Source organism: Cheilinus undulatus, linkage group 19 (genome assembly GCF_018320785.1).
Source record: "Cheilinus undulatus linkage group 19, ASM1832078v1, whole genome shotgun sequence".
In the NCBI taxonomy this organism is placed as follows: domain Eukaryota; kingdom Metazoa; phylum Chordata; class Actinopteri; order Labriformes; family Labridae; genus Cheilinus; species Cheilinus undulatus.
Genome location: NC_054883.1, coordinates 24,607,398 through 24,623,787, shown reverse-complemented (window position 1 = coordinate 24,623,787; position 16,390 = coordinate 24,607,398). Strand labels below are relative to the sequence as shown.

Genomic DNA, 16,390 nt, shown 5'->3' with positions numbered 1-16,390 from the left:
TGTTTTGTCATATTCTAGTATTCTGAGATAGTGGATTTTACATTTTTGTCAGCTGTAAGCTATTATCATAAACATTCACAAAAAGTCTTGATATATTTCACTTTGTATGAGATTAATCTAGAATATATGGAAGTTTCACTTCTTAAATTATTCACGGGATTAAACAAACCTTTTCATTTTTGGATACACCTGTACATGTGCTAAAGAGATTGAGAAATAATCTATCATCAAAACTCTGCTTATAGGATAAGCTAATGCCAGTGGCAAGAATATGGTGTGTGTGATCTTTCTTGTGCCAAGAAAAGATTTTAAAAAATTCATTAAGCTTGGGTTTTTGAAAATTCATGAGTCCAATAAGTTGTGTTAATATGAGAAAAGTAATCATGTTATGGGGAAATGTTTTTTTTTTTCTTTTCACATTTTGAACCCTAAAAGTTCACACTTTTATAGAATAATTAACATTAATCCTTTAAGATTTTAAGTGAGGCTCATCCTGGATTGTATTTCGAAATATGTGACCGGATGTGGACTTTAATTAATACTTCTACCTTGACAAAAGATCTGTGGCGTTGACTGTTGTGGACTACACTGCCATCTAGTGGTTACAGTCAACGAACTGAAGCCAATTGATTCGCCACTTGATGTCGCTGTTGGTTATGCGTTAACATACCCACCACAGAAGAAGAACCGGAACCCCCGGATGAACAGTACATATTACGGAAGTAGTCCTCTGCTCGTTCTTTTTCCCTGAAGAGCTAACCACGTTGGTGGCGCCTGTTCCTGGCTCACCGCTGTTCGCTTGAATTTCTTCCGAATAAGTCGGTCAGGAATAATCACTATGGTATGTTTTATTTAACTTTGACTTAATATGTCGAGCGAATCCCAGTTTGTTGTTTTAATCGTTGATAAACGGCTTATTTCCCCATTAAAATCTCTGTTGTGCGGTGGTTAGCACCGACAGCTTTATCTAAGTCCCGCCACATAACAGAGAGCTCAATGATGAACATATTTATTAACAGGTCAATTAGTTGTATATTGATGGAGACAGAAAAATTACACTCTGAAGTTCTTTTTGAAATGGACTAACTTAAATTCCCCCCCCAGGTTTGTCACGTTTTTGTAGTTTTGACGTGCCGCGTGTATTATGAAAATGCCATTTGTTGGTTAATATAATTATGACAACCTTGGAGTAGACAGCCTCACTCTACTTGAGATTGGGGACCAACCCATCAGAATGGTTATGAAGGTGGCATAAAGTTGGATTAAGTTACTTCTACATTCAACTCAGTAACTAAAAACAACCATGCTATACTAATTTAAGCTGGTGAAAATACACGGATCCAAAACATAAAATTACCAGCTGATACTCTGCAGATGTTGTGGTCAGATGATCAGTAATTCATTCCACTCAGCATTTTTTTCAACAACCTCAAAGGTTTGCTACATTTTACCCAGTGTTACTTATGTACCCCGCTGACCCCAACCTTTTTCCCCCCGCACCTGCAGGCTTTCAAGGACACCGGCAAGGCACCCGTTGAGACCGAGGTCGCCATTCACCGCATCCGCATCACCCTCACCAGCCGCAACGTCAAGTCCCTGGAGAAGGGTGAGTTATTTCAATAATAGTCCATATTAATAATGATTAAAGACCTGAGCTATGAGGATAAAATTATTACCCGATGAACCCTGAAGACGGTATACGCTATTCTGAGCCAAGGCTTTAAAAAGTGAAGTGAAATCGTTTCTTGTTAATTGTGGTTAAAGTTTATTTTTGTACTCTGCAGTGTGCGCAGACTTGATCCGTGGAGCTAAGGAGAAGAACCTGAAAGTGAAGGGACCTGTCCGTATGCCAACCAAGGTACTGAGATATACAGGCTAGATCAACGTGATGGTGCAAAAAGGTGACAGATTTGTTTTAGTAATGTCAGAGGAGCAAGATGACACCAAAATGAATAAAAATGTGCCAGTTTAAACAATATTGAAATAGTCTTTAATTGGATGATGTATTCTGTACAAGATCCTCCTATAAACATGAGAGTGATACACAAGATTCAGGCTGTTTTCCCCCATAATGCACTTCAAACCCCATTTGAAATGTTATGCAGTTTGAAGCTGATTCTTTGCTAACAATTTCACCTTAAACCAGGCATACACTGCAGTTTTCCTGCAGATTCCGACAAATTTTGAGTAAATAAGCCCACCTGTGTACCTCCAGCTGATATGGAATATTTACTTAGCTGCTAGTATTTTTGCCTACAGTGCTGTTCCCGTGTGAGAACAATGGCAAGAGTGCTTTTGTCATTTGAAGCATGAAAATGAGACAGATCTCTTAATGTTCCATGTGAGACTTTTCAAAGGAGACTTTACTGACACCTGTTAGAGTCCATCCTGGCATACAGTGTGAGCACAGTGTGGTTGGGTGTGCATCATAAATGGTTCAGTTGCACAGTGTGAGCTGACATTCCATCACAACCGTTGTGAAGCAGCAAATAGAAAAGCCATGTTCTTTTTAACTGGTTTGTCTAAAATCTTCTCCCTTATTCGCCTTTCCTGCAGACTCTGCGTATCACCACCAGAAAGACCCCCTGCGGTGAGGGATCTAAAACCTGGGATCGTTTCCAGATGAGGATCCACAAACGTCTGATTGATCTGCACAGCCCATCTGAGATCGTGAAGCAGATCACCTCCATCAGCATTGAGCCCGGTGTGGAGGTCGAAGTCACCATTGCAGACGCATAAATGATGCAGATGATTCAATAAAGAAAAGGGTGAAGAAATAGATGTGGTGTTTACTGTCTGGTCTCTAATATCTTCAACATTCTGTTGCTTATGATCTGACATTTTCAAGTGTCAGCGCTTTTAAAGGACGGTCAATATTAGAGATAACCGCATGACGGCAGGATCTGAAGCTAACTTTTTCTTTATAGTGGTCTTTTTTCATTGTATCTCCTCAGGAATCACTTGAGTAGAGTGTAGCAAGAAGTTTATAACATGCTATAGTTATATAGTTAGTTATATAAATAGATATAACTGAGTTACTTTTTGCAAGCAGTGTAACTGTAACTAGTTACTGTTCTTCAGTAACTTGCCCAACACTGCTCGTAATTATTACCAGACCTATATCTGAGATGCATAACATACAGAAGAAAATGGACACAATGAGCCTTTATCAGGGTTCTTACACACTTTTATAATTAAATTTAAGACTTCAAGACCTGAACTGAGTAAAACTAGTACTGTTTTGCACAGTAAACAGCCTGAAATGAAAGATTTGTAAGTACATCAGACCAGGGCTGAATATTCTGATTAAATGTCATGTTTATGAAATTTAAAATGGTGAAGGAAAAAGGTCATTGGTCATAAAGGCTGAATTTGATTATTTCTGGCACATTTAAACCCTCTATTCCAGTGGTCATCAGCCGAGAGCCACATCAGGTCCCCCACATCTTCCCATCCGGCCCCCAGAACATTACCAAATTCAGAAATATTCAGAGGAAAAAATATGTGTGTGTGTATCGGGCATCATTTTTTAAAAATCCCTTCAGCTAAAAAAAAAGAAAAAAATGTCCAGATTGGTTTAGTATTTGGTCCATTTACCAGAAATTGACCTGTTAGCCATTATTGTCAAATAAGATGCTTGATAGACACATACTTATAAGTCTACTCTTGATTAATACTGTGGTTGTTTTTTCAAATTCAGGTGTTTTCCTCTGAGAATCAAAAATAAAGACCTGTGTCTTGCATGTTTTTTTCAGCAATTGGGACAGCACATAGCAAAACATAACAGTCCCAGAAATACCCATCAAAAATATCTCAATCGCCACCTTGTGGCAGGCTACAGTATGTGGACTGATCTCATTGTTGGATGCAAAAAATTGCATATATTTAAAAAAAAAAACAATCATCTTCTCTATTCTATCAAAATACCATGTAGTGATTTTATAACACATTTTAGCAGGTGTGTTGAGCTGATTCTAAACAGTCTATTTAAAAGAAAAACATTAAAAGGATGTGTCAAAATAAGAGTGGGCTGCTCACATTTCCAAGTGGGCAACTTTAGAAGTCCAGAGGTTAGAGAACTGGACTAGAGTTAGACAACAATACAGAGTTTATTTAGTAATATTAAACCATGATAAATCAAATATTTAAAGCTAACCTTAAAGACAAACAGGAAATAGTAGAAAACTGCAGATTTCACTAAAATATAGAGATCAGCTTGTTACTGTTGAGCAGAATGACCTCAGTTTATGTCTTTCTGCCTGCCATTTTAACAAGGTCTAGCCAAGCTAAAGTCAGGTCTGTGGCTGTTCCCTCATTACTTCCATCACAGCTGTGCTTACTTAAACCTGATGAAGATCTCTGTCGATGTTCAGAGCTCAGCAAGCCTTCATGCCGTGGAGATCTCTAAAATATCCTGAGAATCATCCTCAGACTGTTGAGTCTTGATTTCTGCAGAACACTGGTCACACCTTCAGTAAACCTTACCAGTGCATGAACTCAGACATTTTTAAGCTCAGCATGAGTGAGGTTATTGACGTGGCCTGTGAGGAAGGAGATAAAGTGCAGCCTGAGGATGTTAACATGAGCTCTGATGTTTCTCCTGACAGCTCTACATCCCAGCAGGTAAAATGTGAAATCAGATTTTTTTATTTTGCTTGATTCGTGTTATTCTGGTTTTAAGAAAGGCTCCTGTGCTGATATCCTCGGTCATGCTTAATCAAATCTAAACTCCTTCACTGCCATGTCGTCTTTAGCCTGACGGTTGTCTCTTTGTTTTTAGACTGAAGGTCCCTTGTGTGTGTCAGAGCGGCAGACTATGAGGATCTTCCTCAGAATCAGACCCTTCTCTAAGGAGGAGCTCACTGAAAATGAGGATCAGGTAAAAATGCTTAGAGTTGCAGAATAAATGAAATCTGCCGTTTTTGACATTGAGCAGCTGTTTTATAAACCGGCAGGTTTTCCTCTTTGGTCTGTGCATTTATTTTGTATTGCACTTGTGCACTTTACATCAGGAACTAAATCAAATGTACTAGGGTAGTGATCTTACTCAACTTTTATTTAAAAAAATGTAGCATAAATTCTATTTTTGTTGACCCTTGCTATAGTGTATGCTGCACTTACATGCTCTCAAATATGTGTCGATTCTAGGTTCAGTATGTTTGACTCCAGTGTGTTGATGAATTTTTGTTTTATGGAAACAAAATGAAGATGTGTGCCATCTAACTTTTAAAAACCTAGTACCATTAAACCAGCAATAGAAACAAATGACAAAGGATAAACAATTTAATCAATAAGATTACCATGAGTCCAGTATTTAATAATATAATAGTTTATTTTGAATAATTTCACAGACCCCAAAGCTGTGGCTTGCGAACCCCCAGGGGTCCCCTTGGCTCCAGTTTAGGAACCACTTTGCTAGGGAGTAGTACATATTAACAGGAGAAGCACAATGCTTCTTTAGGCCCTCAGGGGCCACCGCATTAAAAACAGGCATGATTCTGGACTGGAAATCACTGCATGGGCTTAGGAACACTTCCAGAAATTTTTGTCTGTCAACATAGCTGGCTGTGCATCCACAAATGACAGTTAAAGCTACATCATGGAAAGAAGAAGCCATTTGTGTACAGGATCCAGAAACTCTGCTGTCTACTCTGGACCAAAGCTCATTTAAAATGCACTGAGGCTACATGGACAACTGTTCTGTGGTCAGATGAATCAAAATTTGAAATTGTTTTTAGCGACCATGGAAACTGCATCCTGCAGACAAAAGAGGGGACCATCTAGCTTGTTATCCTGCCTCAGTCCTAAAGCCTGGATCTCTGATGATAAGGGGTTGCATTTGTGCCCATGTTGTGGGCAGCTTACACATCTCAAAAAAAAATATCAATGCTGATGCTAAACCACATTGGCTATCCTACTGGACACATCACATTGCAGTCTTTGTCATCACTGTTATCATGTATTTATTCAGTTTGTCCTTTTCTTCACAGGATTGTGTGCTGATTGAAAACAGCCAGACAGTGGCCCTGAAGGCACCAAAAGGTTCTGCCACCATGAAGAGCAGCGAGAGAGGCATCGGCATGTCCATCCACAAATTCTCCTTCTCCCAGGTCTGTATTAAATCAGCCTACAGTACAGTAAACCTTCCTTGTTTAACACTGATGAATGTCGTCCTGTTTGATTTAAGGTTTTCAGACCAGAGACGACACAATCTGAGCTGTTTGAGGACACGGTCAGAGCTCAGACGTCAGATTTCTTGGATGGAGAAAATTCCCTGATTTTCAGCTATGGAGTAACTAATGCTGGGAAAACCTACACAATCCAAGGTGAAGATGCAACATTCAGCTAAGTCTTAGGAAGTATTTCTGATAGTCTAAGTGTGCTGTTCAATGTTTCAGGGAGTCCTAAAGAGCCAGGGATCCTGCCTCGGGTGCTTGATGCCACCTTCCAACACATTGGAGGCCGTCAGTATGAAGAGATGGACATAAAACCTTACCTGAGGAATGATGCACAATGTCTGGATTCTGATCAGGTCAAGCAAGAGAGAAGTGCTAAAGTGGCTGTTTTTGCTTCACTTAAAGAAGTAAGACATAGGAGTACCATTTTTCTGCATTCACCCAAAAACATCAGCTGGTTTCCTTGTGCAACTGAAATGTTCTGCAGATGAAGCTGTAGCATGCACAGCTGCATCACATAATTTAAGATGCACTTCTGTGTCTTTGCACCTCTCCAGGATTGTGATGCTCTGAAAGTCAGCAGAGGCTCAGAGTCTTTGTTCTACTCCAGCTCAGCTATCTCATCCTCCTCTTTGTGCACCAATCAAACTGGTAGTCTTTGCTTATTTTATACAGTTTTTTGCCTTTCATGTCAACTAAGGTTTATATTATAGTGTAAACTCAATCAGACATGGGTAAATTGTCTGCACTGACAGAAGGTGTTACTGCAGGATTCCTGCAGGCCTCAAATGTTTCTCATTCTCCATCTTTTATCCAGTTTTTTTCTTCTTTTTGTTTACCTTCAGACAATAATCCATCAGAAACAGACAGCAGCCAGTTTGCATTGTGGGTTGCATTTTTTGAAATCTACAATGAATGCGTGTATGACCTGCTTCAACCTCAACTGTGCTCAAAATCTAAGAAACGAGCTTCTCTGAGAGTGTGTGATGACGGGGCTGGAAATGCTTACGTTAAAGGTGAGAAAGTAACCTCGTCTTTGCTTTTTACTTAGCTGCAGCATTCGGTGTGTTTCTAAAGGCTTAAAATCTCACAAAGCTGGTTTAATTTTAGATCTGAGGTGGATAAACATCCAGACTCTGGGTGAAGCCAGCAGACTGCTTCAGTTTGGAAACAAGAACAGAAGTGCTGCAGCTACAAAGATGAACCAGTCATCCAGCAGAAGGTAAACCATTGTTGAATCCCATCTACACCCATATCTCAACATTTAGAATTTAAAACTCACACCAGTTTTCTTCACAGCCACAGCATATTCACCATGAAGTTACTGAAGATCGATGGTAGCACAGTCAAAAGGATCTCAGAGTATGTATCTCCATTATCATGAGCATTAAAGAACATTACCTTTAGTATTGTTTCTTAAAACATTTTCTGTGAATCATGTCAAATGTTTGAGCTGAATTAGAAACAGCAATGCACTACACAAACCTAAATATTTTATGTAAGGAGGCACTTTCAGTATAAGACTTATACGTCCAAGCATGGTGATGGATTGTCCACCAGCTTGTTTGAATTCAAGAGTCTCTTGAACAGAAACTGCATTTGAGAGACCTTTTGCATCGGTCATCAAAATGTCTGTCCCATCCAGCCCCATCCCTGTCTGGATGACAAAAGGGAGATTTATTCACTAAATGCTAGTGATCAATAAATCCCCCTGAGAAATTCCCAGAAGTACTCAGTGTAGTGCACATTTTGTACAAGCAAAGTTTAGAAAGCTTCGATGCCTGACTGTAACACCAACAAGGACAGTAATGACATTGTATTCACATAAATATACTTCAATATAGAGTTGCCCTCCTTTTGCAGTTTTAACAGCCTCCACTCTTCTTGGATGGAGTCTTTCCACAAGATTATGGAGTGTTTCAGTGGGAATTTGTGCCCTTTCATTGAGTATGTATGAGGTCAGGCACTGATGTTGGGCCAGAAGGCCTGGCTCACAATCTCTGTTCCAGTTTACAAAGGTGCTCAATGGGGTTGAGGCCAGGATTCTGTGCAGGCCAGTCAAATTCCTCCACAGCAAACTCATCAAACCATGTCTTTATAGTTCTTCTTAGTGCACTGGGGCACAGTCATGTTGGAATAGAAAAGGGCCTTCCCCAATCTGTTGCCACACAACTGGAAGCATAGCATGTCTTGGTACACTGAAGCATTAAGATTGGCCTCCACTGGAGATAAGGGGTATAGCCCAAACCCTGAAAAAGAGTCCTATACCATTATCTCTCCTCCACCAGACTTCACAGTCAGGCAGGCACATTCTCCCAGCATCTGCCCAATCCAGACTCACCTGTGTGACTGCCAAACAGAGAAGTGTGATTCATCACTCCACAGAGCACGTTTCCACTGCTCCACAGTCCTGTGCTGGTGTGCTTTACTCCACTTCATCCAACGCTTGATATTGGACTTGGTAATGTGAAGCTTGCATGCAGCTGCTCAACCATGAAAACCCATTCATGAAGCTCCTGCTGCACAGTTTTAATGTTTATATTAATGCCAGTGGAAGTTCAGAACCCTTCGGCTATGGTAACTTTTATGCGCCATGCATGTTGACCTCTTCCACTTCATGGCTGAGTTGCTGTTGTTCCTGAACTCTTTTTAATCCCTAACAGTTGACGATGGAATATCCATCAGGGATGACATTTCACCAACCATCTTATTGCAAAGGTGGCATCCATCACAGTACCACGCTGGAGATACCGAGCTCTGCAGAACAACCCATTTAGGATATCAAATAAATAGACTGCATGGCTAGGTGCCTCTTTTTTACACCAGTGGCAATGGGTCTGATTGAGACACCTGGTTTCAATATTCAACAGGTGTGGCCAAATACTGAAAGTGTATATTCGTTTGTGCATCAATAAGTGTTTGCAGGTATACAGTCATGGACAAAAGAATTTTTCACCCCTGGAATTTTTCCGGAAAATAAACCATTTTTGGAGTTTTGTGTAAAATTATGTTGATTTTGGCTTTTGTCTTCTGTTTTTTGTGTTGTTCCAATGCACATAAATGAAATAAACATGTGTATACCAAAAACATTTGTAATTGCAACAATTTCTGGAAGAAATGGTACATTTTTTGGAAACATTCCAGGGGTGCCAATACTTTTGTCCACGACTGTAAGAGATTTCAGGTACCGTCTCAAAATAGATCATATTAGATTTTGTAGTACTCCAAATAGGTTTTTTGAAGAAAAAAGAAATTATAGGGAAATACTGGGAATTTTGCCAGGCTGAAAAAGAAGCCAAGGTTAAAAAGGATGAAAACCTTGTATGAATGATAAAAGAATGACTGATTTGTCTGCATTTATAGGTGTCATTCTTGTAGCTCCAGCATCCTAAGAGAAGCTCTGTCAAAGGTGTTAAAATGAGCTTGATTGCTCCTCTAGGTTTTCTCTGTGCGACCTGGCCGGCTCAGAACGATGCAACAAATCCAAAACGTTTGGAGAGAGGCTGAAGGAGGCTGGAAACATTAACAACTCCCTTCTCATTCTGGGGAAATGTATCACAGCACTCCGCAACAATCAGATACAATCTGACAGGTAAAGGTGAAGAGAGTGATTTCAGGTGTTTACCAGCTGCAGATCCATCTATCTATAATCCTCTTCATTGTCTTTTTGTCAGAACGAAGAGCAGCTACATTCCTTTCAGAGAGAGTAAACTCACAAAGCTCTTCCAGGCTTTTTTCTGTGGTAAAGGCAGAGCATCTATGATCGTCAACATTAACCAGTGTGCTTCTACGTATGATGAGACTCTGCATGTGATGAAATTTGCCGCTGTGGCCAAACAGGTTGGTCTGGTTTCGTGAGGATGTGAGAGGTAGTTCTATTCGTTTTATTCCTCTTATCCAGCTCTGCTGTCTGCAGGTGGTTCAGGTGATTCCAGACAAACACCTGGAATCTCTGGCTCCGTGTTTGGTCGGCAGTGATGGGAAACCTTTGGTGAAGAACGGGATGATCGATAGCCAGGTCCTGGAGAGCTACCTGTCTGAGGAAGAGCTACTGGATGAGGAGGACGAGGCTGATGTGTCTCTGTTGCCTCAGCATGTAAATATACCACTATAAGCCATATTCACCCAGTGAATATGAAGCTCACATGTTGTTTTAACTTGCTTTTTTGTTTCAGGTTACAGTGCCCATTCACTCAAAATGTTTAACCCTTTTATTGGCTTTTTTTTTTTTTTTTTTTACAAGAAAAGCCACTGTTGGACAACACTCAGATTAAATCTGGACAAGAGTTTTGCAAAAGGCGTCAAATATGAGTACTGTTTTAACAAGCGTTTTACAGGATTGTATTTCTCCAACTCTTCCAGGAACTTCTGAGCATGATTGAGAGTCTGAGGTCCAAACTTTTGGCAGAGCGGAGAAGAAATCTGGTTCAGGAAATGGAGATCCGTAAAGAAATGGGAGACGCGATGTTAGAGCAGCTCATGGAGAGTGAAGAGCTCCGCAAGTAGGTTATTTCAAATTTCAGTTGTTAAATAATCAAGGTGATGCAAAACTCTAAATTTAAGCTTGAATTTACACTGAAAACCAGATGCTAAAGTTTGCAATAATTTTGTCCAAATGAAACTTATGAGGCAAATGTTTGTTTCATGTTTAGTCGACGGATAGAAGAGCTGAAGGAGAGCTACGAAGCAAAACTGGAGAGCACGTTTGAGATGTACAAAGATGCCATCAAAGAGTACGCCTACAAGAGCGCCATTAACAACCTGGAAGACAACTACGTGCCGCTGGACGAGTTCATGGCTGAGCAGGAGAAAGTGGAGGTTTGTCATATCAGCTGGTAACCGAGCAGAGACATACAAGGTATAAAAGATGGGAAGATGTTGGGAAAATGGCCTTGTGGTTTGGCTGTGTCCTATGAACACGGGCAGCCTGGGTTCAAGTCCAGCCTGTGGTCTGAGCTGGTTTTTAACAGACATCACACCACAGGAAAATCTGGCAAGATAATCTCTAGAAAAGTTGGATAGTCAGGCCTTTGCTGAATCTGATTGTAAGGACGAATGGGGCCCAAAATCGTCCCAATTCTCTTGTTGTGTGTACCCTGCCTTAGATGATGGTCAAAATGACAAACTTGAGATTTCACATTGGTTGACAATAAAACAATAAATGACTATGTGCACTTTTTATAAAGTAAACTAATTTTAACTTTGTCTTGCTAACTGTGAAGGCTCTGAAGCGAAAAGTGTCAGAACTGGAGAACTTAATGTTGAGTAATAGAGTGCAGGCAGTTCAAACCGTGGATCAGTCATGCCAAACTCAACCACAGAAACCAACAGATTCAGGAGGTCAGTGCCTTTGTTTCACACCACTTTATTTTGTTCCTAAGTAGTTTTAAAACAAATTCCTCTTTAAGATGCATTGCTCCGACTTTTTCTTCTGTATCTCACTAAGTTTCTGACTTTCGTTGTAAAACTCCACTCAGCTCTCTCTATCCTGACAGCTGATGATCGCTGCAATCGTCTCTACAGAGAGAAGTGTGCCATAGAGCGGATGTGTGAGGATAAACAGCAGGTGACAAAGACTACTTTAAATTCTGTGTTTATCTTATTTCATCACAAGCTCAGTTTTCCGCTTTGTTTCAGTTGATTTTGTCTCTGGAGAGACGGCTGATGGAGCTCAGTGACACCCTGCAGAAGGTCAGAGATGGTTTCCTGGAGAAGTCTGCTGATCTGGAGCTTCTGCAGAGAAAATCTGATGACCAGGTATAGCCATCGGGCTAAAATCCCATGTATTTACATGTAAATGTAAATGTCCATTAATGCATATTGTCCTATTTTTTAAAAAATAAATAAATCTCAAATCTCAGGTGAGTCAGAAGTGATAGATTATCCAAAATTTTAAAAACCCAATTTCCATCATCAGGCAATCCATCTTGCGAAGCTCTAATCTTAAACATTTGTGCCAGGTCTAAAAACAGATCTGGCCAATCGGCATCATTTGAGGAAAACAAGGCGGTAGCTACAGGAGGGGTTAGTTGTAGGAAGCTGACAGTAATAGTTGCTGCCAGTGTAGCACTTAGTCTGGTTGTAGCTATAGTGAAGCAGCAGTTTCATCAGAACTGGACCACATCTTAAAACATTAAAACAAAAGCAAAGAGCCACAATGAAAGCTTCTCTTGGCATAGATGTTTTTGGTCTTCTCTCAACCGGCCACAGCATGAGTTTTAGCTACCGACAAGCTCCACCATTCATAAACTACACTTTTTTAAAATTTATTTGTTTATTTAAAAGGGACGGTGCACATTAATGTACAAACGTAGGGGGTACATATTGTAAATGCAGCACCAGTCAGAGTCGTGCTCGACAGCCAAGGTCAAGCTCAAAGGCATCTCTTTTGTCCGGGTCTTTTCACTTCTATTAATATGCCCAGAGACAGCTGGTGATATTCAGGTCCTTGGGACATCCACAGCCTGTCCAGGGGCTCATGGCAACCCTACTACCCACCTGGACGGTACCGGGCAGGTTTGTGTGGGGCCGCTCTTAGCCAAGCCTGCAGCCCAGCTTGTTTGCCCCATTTTCGCCTTCTCGCCCAATGCTGTCACTGCCTCCTCCCCACTGGCTGTAGGTGTTGTGCTGCTCCACGTCCTCCTCCTGTCAGTCTCTGAATGCCCAGTTCTCCGGATAATCTCCATCAGGAAAGGTTAAAACTTTTAAACTAGCCAGGAGTTGTAGTTGAGACTGAGATCCTCTTTTCACCTTTTTTTGGGTTTTTCTTGATGAAGATTTCCAGTTCTTTCTCTCAAAGGTGTCCTGGACCATCTTCTTTGTTTTCAACATATGTTGTCAACTTATTGTGAAAAACACTGCAAGTCCAAGATAAAACTTAAGAGTGCATCTTTCTTGCTGCCAACCTGCTAATATGCAAGGGCATCCAGAGCACTGCTGGGGTTCTGTCAATCCTTCCTGCAGAGGCTTACTTGCCATAACACACCTTAATTCTGCCAGAATTTTTGGCCCAAACATATCTAAAAGTTCTGCACAGTATGGCAATTCAAGTACATTTTAAGCTATATTTAGCTTATCTATAATTTAACAGGGGAATATCCAATGAGCACCCAGTAACCTGAGCTAATCTAGTCATACTTGAGTTTGTACAAATAACTGCATGCTAATTTTTTTTGGCACCACACATGCTATGTTAACTTGCAATATTTTTCTTTTCTGTGTTCTCAAATTAAGCTTTAAACTCAGTATTAGTCTGATCCAAAGGTCAGTCTGACAGGCAGCCTGAGCGTATCTGTGACTATTTAAACCTATTCTAGTAAAATGTAGACTTCATTCTTGCAGCATCATGACCTTACAATTAAATTCTCAAATTTCTTCTTTCTGAAGGATTTTTTTGTTCCATGCAGTTTGAAGGTTTTTGTCCCTTTTTGTTTTTATCCATCCCAGGGCAAAAATCTTGAGGACATCCTGCGACAGAACCTTGAGAAGGACAGAGAGATCGCCTCACTAAAGGCAGAAATTGCCAAGCTTTCCCAAAAGTCTCCTGTGCAGCAAAAAAACAAACGCAGTCTCTTCGCCAACATCAGGGAGGTGGTGACTTCTCCACGGAAGACGACCTCCAGCCGGACTCTGAGGAAGACCATGAAGAAGCCAGACCACTGAAACCTACCTGTGTGATGCTTTATGTAGGTTTCAGATTAAGTTTTTAAATGTTTTAATAAAATTTGAATTTAACTCTTGCTCTCTGCTTGGTCATTTCTTGGTCCCCACTTCCTTGGATAGTTTTTCTCTTCAACAGAGAGATCCTGTTCTTTTACTGCTATAGTAATAAGCAGTATTACTATACAAAAGGTTCTATACAAAAACGTAGAATCAGTACACAGGGGTCAGGATTTTCAGTATCACTGTTTATGTATTGTCAGGCTTTGGTGTACGAAGATGAAACTGTCCATGTGGATAGAAAAACCAAGGTAGAATATAATCCGTGCTAACTGCATAAGCTGAAACACAGTGATGCCTTTTAACAATTTCTTTATAGACATATCTGCTTGAAAATGCTAAAGATCCTTCATAAATCATAGACCAGATGATCGACTTCAGTTGGAGGTTGCTGCTGTATTAGTGTTTTAAATACGTAATCTATTGCATATTCATGGAAGGCTGGCTGAACAGACAACCTGGCATAGACCTTCCATAGACGGTGTTTGGGAAAGGGTAGAGCGTTTGAAAAAACACTCAGAGCAACAAAACACGTGACATCATCACTACCAAGCTGCGCCTGTACCGAAGGAGTAAACTCCATACAGGATTGGTTAACATGAACCATGGCGACTGTAGACATGTCAGTACATGACTTAAGTCGTTTATGGAAAAAAAAAAAATACAACTCAACGCTGTTCTTTGTCCTTCCTTTAAAGAAGAAATGTCAAGTTCTGATAAAACCAGCGCTTTAGCAGCATCCATGCTAATGTCTTACACCATAATTGCACCGGCTTCTTGTTGCAGCTTGCTTACATCACAACTCTGCCCAAAAGTACTGCCCCTCAACACTGATTGGTCCTGTCACTTTCTAACTGGGCCCTAATGGTTCAGACAAAGAATCAACAGAGATGAGGTCAGCCTACAGAGGATTGTTAAACATAGCAGATTCAAGAACTTAGGGGAACTTCACAAGGAGTGGACTGAGACTGGAGTCAGTGGATCCAGAGCCACCACACGGACTACAAGTGTGGTGAACCACACTGACTGTTGTGGTCCAAAGTCCTGGTTTCAGATGTCATTAAATTTTGGATATCATTTAGAAATCAAGGTTCCAGAGTCTGGGGGAAGATGAGACAGGACCAGAATCCTTCAGTGCGTGATGGTTTGTGCTGCTGCTTTTGGTCTCCTGGTCTTTATCAAATCCAAATTTAATGTTGTCAGCTGTCTACCAGGAGATTTTAGAGCACTTCATATATCCATCTGCTGAGAAGCTTTATGGAGATACTGATTTCCTTTTCACATGCCCACAGTGAAGCCAGAACTACCAGAAACTGGTTTACTGACCATGGTATTGCTGCGTTTGATTGGCCAGGTCTGACCTGAACAGCGTAGAGAATCTCTGGAAGATGAGAGACACCAGACTCAACAATCCAGATGAGCTGAAGGCTGCTATCAGAGCAACCTGGGCTTCATAACACCCAAGTAGTGCCACAGACTGATTGTTGCAGTTATTTGTGCAAAAGGAGCTCCAACTATGTACTCAGTACATAGATGAGCATAATTTTCCAGAACGTCTACTATGAATCCTTTTTTGGACTGCTGTTCTGTGATATTGTAATATTTAGAGATAGAGGATGTTTGATTTTTGTAAACTGCAAACCGTAATCATCAAGATGTAAATAAAAAAGTCTTGAAATATTTTGAATTTTATGCGTTGGTTGTCAAAACTGTGTGTTGCTGCAAGAGATGTCTGACCTCATAGGACTAACCTGGCTACATCAAGGCTGATTAAATAAGTCTCTGGTGTAAAAAAGTGCATGCTAAGGTCTGACAAAAAATGATTTTTTTTGAGGGTCCTCTTGAAATGCTGTCCACACATACAATCTGAGTCCTTCCGTGACTAAAAATCCACGTTTAAGCTTGATTTCCTGTCCTTTGATAAATCTCGGACTCTTTTTTTCCGCTGCTTTGAGGTCATTTCTTGGCCACCGCACGCTCCAATATTGTTTCTATTTTCGTGCAGTGATTTTTCTGCATTGAGACCCCGTTGTTCATCTCTATAGGAATGTCACGCCAGGGAATTCATACTGGAAATGCACTGAACCTCATATCAGCCTGGTCAAATGAGGCTGTCCATTATCCACAGCCTGAGGGGAAGAAGCACAAAAGACCCCGATGGTGCAAAGATGGCATGTGCAACTTCAATCTTTTAAATGCATCACTATTGAGTGTTTACTCATTGGTGTAATTTTACACTCAGTTTGTAAAATTCACTATTTTCCAATGCAACATTAGAAACAAAATGCTGATTTTTAAAAAAAATTATGTTGTGTAGTTTTCCAGCCCTTCCACTGGGTTGAATGTTGTGTATCCGTGTTGTTGCAGAGCCCAGCCTCCTCCCAGTTAAGGGTCATTGTGGCAGAGACAGCCAGCTGCTCATCTATCTCTCTGGTCTCAGTGATACTTAATGAGATTAGCTGTTGGTGTAAGCCTGCGTCAGTCCAAAGGGGTCA

The 16,390-nt window shown here is 40.6% G+C and overlaps 2 protein-coding genes and 1 non-coding gene across 6 annotated transcripts; all 3 read left to right on the top strand.

The window, feature by feature from the left end:
* Positions 1-687: 687 nt before the first annotated feature.
* rps20 (ribosomal protein S20) lies at positions 688-2,779 on the top strand. Its single transcript, XM_041814277.1, has 4 exons — positions 688-841; positions 1,507-1,606; positions 1,785-1,858; positions 2,557-2,779. Exons 1-4 carry the CDS (start codon positions 839-841, stop codon positions 2,737-2,739), a joined length of 360 nt encoding a protein of 119 aa, XP_041670211.1. The 5' UTR covers positions 688-838; the 3' UTR covers positions 2,740-2,779.
* Positions 1,652-1,718, top strand: LOC121527757. The gene has a single exon (XR_005993437.1). It is a non-coding gene; the product is annotated as a small nucleolar RNA U54 (small nucleolar RNA).
* Positions 2,780-4,346: 1,567 nt separating the features above from the next.
* Positions 4,347-13,915, top strand: zgc:56231 (uncharacterized protein LOC406257 homolog). 4 transcript variants are annotated; one of them, XM_041813685.1, is made up of 18 exons: positions 4,347-4,623; positions 4,781-4,879; positions 5,991-6,110; positions 6,188-6,326; positions 6,399-6,583; positions 6,734-6,827; positions 7,022-7,192; positions 7,287-7,398; positions 7,476-7,538; positions 9,616-9,768; positions 9,851-10,016; positions 10,093-10,272; positions 10,539-10,678; positions 10,829-10,994; positions 11,399-11,516; positions 11,654-11,742; positions 11,814-11,933; positions 13,623-13,915. In XM_041813685.1, the coding sequence occupies exons 1-18, from the start codon at positions 4,492-4,494 to the stop codon at positions 13,836-13,838; spliced, it is 2,463 nt and encodes an 820-aa protein (XP_041669619.1). In that variant the 5' UTR covers positions 4,347-4,491; the 3' UTR covers positions 13,839-13,915. The 4 variants fall into 4 exon arrangements, with proteins under 4 accessions (XP_041669619.1, XP_041669620.1, XP_041669618.1 ...); XM_041813686.1 differs by having other exon boundaries at positions 10,078-10,272; positions 11,672-11,742; XM_041813684.1 differs by having other exon boundaries at positions 10,078-10,272.
* The last annotated feature ends 2,475 nt before the right edge of the window (positions 13,916-16,390 follow it).

Excerpts from the sequence above, each read along its gene's own strand:
- rps20 (XM_041814277.1), top strand. Across the intron at positions 1,607-1,784 it reads CGTCAAGTCCCTGGAGAAGG|TGTGCGCAGACTTGATCCGT; the intron begins GTGAGTTATTTC and ends TGTACTCTGCAG. Across the intron at positions 1,859-2,556 it reads CTGTCCGTATGCCAACCAAG|ACTCTGCGTATCACCACCAG; the intron begins GTACTGAGATAT and ends CCTTTCCTGCAG.
- zgc:56231 (XM_041813684.1), top strand. The coding sequence starts at position 4,492 with ATGAACTCAGACATTTTTAAGCTCAGCATGAGTGAGGTTATTGACGTG. Across the intron at positions 7,193-7,286 it reads TGGAAATGCTTACGTTAAAG|ATCTGAGGTGGATAAACATC; the intron begins GTGAGAAAGTAA and ends GTTTAATTTTAG. Across the intron at positions 10,679-10,828 it reads GAGAGTGAAGAGCTCCGCAA|TCGACGGATAGAAGAGCTGA; the intron begins GTAGGTTATTTC and ends TTTCATGTTTAG.